Raw genomic sequence first — 6,134 nt, forward strand, 5'->3', positions numbered from 1 at the left:
CATACATTAGCCATAAAAGTAGGTGGGGTAAATATAGCCACCCTCAATGTGTCATAAGTAGGTAATAATAAGACATACTTGAATTAGTTCAAAATGGAGAACCATAAGACAGGAGAAAATGCAATATTGTGTAAGCACATATTTTGCAGAATGGCCCATGCTGTCACAGTCCATCCCTGCTATGACCACTGTTTTCTTCTGCTTCTTAATTGTTTCCAACATGACCAGCGAATATTTCCTCCAATGGATCCTGACCATTGGGAAAAGCAATTCCTGATAAAGAAATATCAAATGAATATAAAAAAACACAACTTCAAACCTTGGGAATCTGGAAAATCAAAACAACCCATTTACACTTTGATGTTTGAAGAATGTAGTCAAAGATATGCCTTGAAGACCCATGTGTGTGAATACTCAAAGTAACTTGCTAGCAGAAGCTCCAGACAATAAAATGTTAAATGAGAGGAGAAAGTTTCCCATTGGAATACGGGAACCTGGCAGGAATGATTGTCACTTCCAGTTGTGCTCTCTATTTTTACAACTAAGGTTACCACACGACATGCTTGTATCAGCCATAGTACCAACTTTTGATACTTCAACTATTGCGTTATCAGTACCACATGATGGGCATACTTTAAACAGGTTAAACAGCTGTGGCAAGGTAACAATAAACTTTAGTTATTTCCTGAGGTTGCTTTCTTCTTTGTTCACCCTGATTGTTAGAACAATACATGTATATATTATATTTTGTCTGTTGAGAGACACAAGTAAAATGATTGATAACACTGGAAGAATAATAATGCATATGTACAGCACAATCATACCTTTTTGACTGGTTTATTTCATCTTCAGATTCTAGCTCTTCACTTTGGGAAGAATCTGTTTCAATGTCATAGTTGTCAGAACCTATGGACCATATTTATATGTTAATAAAACTTGTGGTATATAATTTCAGCTATTAGCATTGAAATCAAACTTCACCTTCATTTTCCATCTCACTACCAATGTCAAAATCCATATCCATGTTATCATCATCACTACCATCCTGCTTTTCTTCCTCATTCTGATTGCCAACCTTGACACATTTTACTACTGTTCCACCAGTTTACGAAATTTTTTTTTTCTATGAAATCATGATATACACAAGTGTTACAATACTCATGTTTTAGTAATTTAATTGCAGCCATGAATTTATTTAAATGACAAAGAGACACCACAAGAATATATGCTCTCGAAGAAACAAAATTGAATGTAATGAAACAATTTACTTTCAGTAAGTTGTTGGATAATAGCATTCTTGTTTTCTATCGTTCTCTTCAATTACCTCATGTTTTCTTTGTATTGAACACATTGTTGCATATTCTTCAGTTTGGCAAAACCCATTCTGAACCTACAAAAAGATATAATCTTAGATCTTACAATCTACTAGTGTAAAAGTCTTTTGAATAAATTATTTGAATAAATTCAATACCTGTACTTCTGCTTGTACTGCAATTGTTTGAACTTGCAAGACATCATCAACAAATTCAACATCAGTATGACTGTCTTCCAAAGAGGTTGCACTTTCAGCTCCAAAAGTGTCTTGACTAGAAGAGCAAGGATCTGCTTCTGTGCTAGACAAAATATCTCTAACAACCTACAACAAAATACAATATGGTATCAACTGGAAAAATTAAATGTCCATCACAAAATCTTTGACGAATTCAAAACAAGCTTCATTCTTCGAAGTTATCAGTCTCACGCGGAATACATATAGGATTCAAAACAAAAATCTTTACCTGTCTACGTTCTTTTCAGAAGGCGCACTTTCTTTCATCTGTCTTTCTGAGAGATGAACAGAAGGAAAAGCAAACACATCAACTTCGACAAACACCAGTCTTCTTGTTTTCCCTTGCAAACTAGTATACCGTCTGGTAAAATCTTCAGGTTTGAAGTGCAGCGAGCAAATGCTCGACATCTTTCATATTGGGCATTTTGCTAGTTTTAAAGCGACAAAATCCAGCCACTTTTTCCTCCTTTCCTTTTTATAGTATCTTCTGATCCAAAAGAATGCGGTGAGAAGTCCTATGCCCTTTCCGCAAGGAACGCTAGAACAGCCAGCAACTACAGCGATTAGGCATATCAAAGTATATCACTGTATTTTAATGCACGCTTACTGAAATGTTACTTACATGACGTCACGCTTTCCTCAAATGACGCGCAGTTCCAGTCAATTGCCGGAAAACTGACTCAAATAGCCAGTTTTTATGATTTTGGTGAGTGTAGCAGTAAACGTGTTTATATAACGTATTGTACAACAAATAATTGCTCCCAATCGCAAGAAATGCTGTTCCAAGCTCTGATTTCAAAATTTTACGGAAACATTGAGACTCAAATGTTGACTTGTATTATATTGCATGTTGCTATATATTCAGTCAAGCGGAACTAAACAAATTAGCACACCACTGTATTTGTTAGAACAAATACAGACGTTAAGAAAAACGTTCTCTGAACAACATCTAAGACACTTCAGAAAACGTTTTAAAACACAATCAGAAAAAATGGTTTTCAGTGAAAAACCTAAAAGTCTCAAGAAATCTAAATGACGTTACTTTCCTTGTCGCGATTCTTGTGAGCACATGCATTTATGAGGCTCAGGTGCAATCTAAGCTAAAACGTTCAAAAATGCAGATGTTAAACACTTACTTAGTGATATAACTAAAATCAATATTTAAAAATTGAGCGAATTTGGTGTAAATGATATTAAATATACAATTTTATTTCAATTATGTTCATTTACCAACTTCATTTAGCCCTATTTACCCATTTCAGTTTCCATTCTAATGTACGCATTGCGTACCTCTTTTTTATATTATGTTACTTATAAATCTTGCGTTAACACATGCAACATTTTTGAATGGAGAATACGAAGCGTGAGTTTTCTACAGTAAATTTCATTCAACCATTTTCTTGATAAATTCATAAACGCAAGGTAAATGTTCGTAATCTTTAAAAATAAGCTGCAACCGAGCAAAGCTGTAAGAAACTGTGATCAACATTGAACTTTTATAAGTTATAAATGCTTAATATTTCTTCATATATCTTTATCATTCATTGGAAAAATATACCATGTTTACTTTTTCTGCCAATCTTTAACATTAAAACGAACCATTTTGACCGTCTGACAATCTTCGGAAGAAAAAATTTCTGAATTATTTTAAGAATTGATGATCTGTTTGATTTGGTCTAAACAGCTTTAATTTATAAAAAATGTCACACACATCTTTTAGGAGCGGTACAATTTAGTCTTTGGGTTCGATTCTCAATACACTGTTTTTGTGTCAGAAATGCCCATATTATAGTTGAAGTTTTTGAATAATTTCTGACGTAAACATCTCAACTTGTATTTTGTAATAAGGAAGGCATTTATGGTTATGCATATATTTAAAATAATTATGTTCTCAGTTATGATTTTATTGGCAAATGTGTTTGGTCCAGTCTAAAAACGAATTTTTTTGAAATTCATTTACTCGGAAGAAGTCTTTAACGTAAAGAAGATGATATTTTTCTTTTTACGTAGTTTATGTGTAGAAAAGAATAGCCCTTTTTCATTACATATAATAGTACATACGAATGCTTCAAAAAATAGTACATACGAATGCTTCAATTTGATTAAATTTAATTTTGGCTTTCTAAAAATTATCATAATGGTTATTGATACTTCCACCCAATTTTGGGGGTAAATGGGATTATAATTTACATTCGTTTCTCTCAAGTGAAAGGTGTCCTCTAGCTGGTGGATAGTGAATTTCAGCAGGTGTTTTATCAGTTTTATCTATCGCTTCATAAGTTATAAAGCATACATATTTACTAAGTGGTTAAAATATCCCTTACAATTCAGCCCGATGTTATATTTGGAAATGTAAAACTACTTTTGACGTTTAAAGTGCCTATGACATGAATTTTTTTATGTTTGTAATCATCAGAACTTTTGAGATGACAGTGTACTGTCTAAAACAGTTAATGCATATCACTTTTCCTTCGCGAGATATTGAATTTTTTGTTATTTCTATTTCATCCAACTTGTGACGTCATATTGCATAATGAGTTCTAAAAATGTCTCAAATACTTTTCATTTTCCTGACAACTTTAGGTTGATACTAATAGGCAGCATTTTATATCATCAAACACGTCACAACAAATGAAACTATGTCCTTGTGAAGTAAAGTATCGTTAAATATACCTAATACTCCTAGCTCTCATTATGCAATGTGACGTCACAAGTTAGATAAGTCGGACATAGCATAGTCCTCAATATCTCAAGAGTTAAAAGTGATATGCATAAACTGTTTTAAAAAGTACACTGTCATTGCAAACATAAGAATTTTCGTGTCATAGGTCCTTAAAAAAAGCATACTATTTGGTTTGTAAACGAATACAAAATAATTTATAGTCTTGTGAAGATTGATGAAGATTAGTTACTATTACAAGCCAGTCCTCGCTTCCAAAGGCAATCACGTTTGTACTATCCAGAAAATCTAGCTGTCATATGTTACAACTCATTGTAAAATAAGAACGTTTCTAAAATCTTAAATAAATAGATGCAGTACCCTCTAGAATAAATCCAAAATGTCAGTCTTCGTCAATTCTAGGAACATTTTTCGCACTTATTATACATTATGTAATCCGCGTTGTTTTTAATTTTTGCAACGTTGTGTTTAAAAGGCTGCAGTAACTAGAGAAAGCTGTAGCATTGTTCTTTGTCATTTAGAAGTTATTTATGTACTTTTGTTGTTATAGTATGCTCTTTGCGAAGTTAATTCAATAAATTAAAGCCCAAAAGTTCAAAATTTATGTAAATGATTTACAAAACTTTAAACTAAAACTGTCACACAACTATTACTGAATGCTTTAATGTGACATTAATGTGTGGATACCTACCAGATGATATGGGATCTGAGATGATAAAATCAACATAAAATTTTGCACTATTTTCTATCTGTGGATTAAACACAAGGTCTTCCAGCAGTTATAAGATTACTTTGAAACTTTACTCAGTCAATGTGAGTGTGAGAGAGTTTTTAGAATATAGGCAATAGAGAGCGCCGTAGTTAACCTTACGTGTATTTAAGTGTATATTCCATATTCATTTAAGAAATCCTAAATACATAGCACTTGCATTTTAGTTGTATGGATTTAGGCACGAAATAATTGTCATGGTTACAGCGCATGAAATAAGCAAAATATCAGAAAATGATAACAACTATGAATATTTTTCTATAAAACTAATTAAAATATTATTGTGTCCATATACAAATTATTAGACGAAATGCTGTCACTCACTCAATCTCATGAAAATGTTATTTAATTCAACTATTTTATATTGATCAGCTACGTAATTAATGCGAGATAGTAAAACACAAAAGATTCTACTTAAGGAATTAAGCACAACTTCTGATGGTCAGGTTTATAAGATAAGAAGCTCCCAAGAGACCAAAACACCAAGGCCAGAATTTTAGTAATTATAATAATTTGAGAAATACAATTTTTTATCGTATACGAGTTCAGTATATTGGATAAATGTAGAGCAAAATTTTCAGTGCAGCCAAACATAAAAGTTAACTTTTAATGTCATGTTCGCATTCGGTCTTTTCCAAAACAATTTACAGTAAAAATTAAATAATCAGGTATATTAAAATGTATCAATGAATACCACAAGCTATAGATTCAGCAGAAATGTGGTAAAATATCATCTAAATACGTCGTGGAATCTGTTTTTCTTTATATCTATAAAATGAGATCTCTACAGTATCAATGATTTCTTAATTGCTACATTTTTACCCCCAACAGGTTCTGTTGTATCTGAATTGTTTATTAATGTAATTCGCTTTCATTAAAATTAAAAAATTTCTTGAGTTCTGGTTTGTTTTTCAATTCTTCATTTGACCTGACAGCAGCATGTACCCAAACAGGGAGATTAGGAAATGTTCGGAGAAAATACGCCCTGTAATCGCCAATCTTATAAAATGGTTCTGGTTGTGGTAGAGGTCGTGGTCGATCGTTCCAATGCTGGTCAATATTTCGAATGAATCTTAAGCATTCTGGCCATGAAGATTTATAACGGACTTTATTGATTTTTCCATTTTCTCGTACGC

The 6,134-nt window shown here is 32.4% G+C and overlaps 1 protein-coding gene and 1 long non-coding RNA gene across 2 annotated transcripts; both read right to left on the reverse strand.

Annotated features, from left to right (window-relative positions):
• Window positions 1-615: 615 nt before the first annotated feature.
• On the reverse strand, window positions 616-1,031 carry LOC124449744. The gene is made up of 3 exons (XR_006949563.1): window positions 982-1,031; window positions 825-906; window positions 616-712 (listed from the first exon to the last, which is right to left on the reverse strand). It is a non-coding gene; the product is annotated as an uncharacterized LOC124449744 (long non-coding RNA).
• Window positions 1,032-1,320: 289 nt separating this feature from the next.
• On the reverse strand, window positions 1,321-1,995 carry LOC124449002. The gene is made up of 3 exons (XM_046999945.1): window positions 1,779-1,995; window positions 1,472-1,636; window positions 1,321-1,390 (listed from the first exon to the last, which is right to left on the reverse strand). The coding sequence occupies exons 1-3, from the start codon at window positions 1,955-1,957 to the stop codon at window positions 1,321-1,323; spliced, it is 414 nt and encodes a 137-aa protein (XP_046855901.1). The 5' UTR covers window positions 1,958-1,995.
• Between the last annotated feature and the right edge of the window lie 4,139 nt (window positions 1,996-6,134).

Source organism: Xenia sp. Carnegie-2017, unplaced genomic scaffold (genome assembly GCF_021976095.1).
Source record: "Xenia sp. Carnegie-2017 unplaced genomic scaffold, XeniaSp_v1 HiC_scaffold_23, whole genome shotgun sequence".
NCBI classification, from domain to species: Eukaryota; Metazoa; Cnidaria; class Anthozoa; order Malacalcyonacea; family Xeniidae; genus Xenia; species Xenia sp. Carnegie-2017.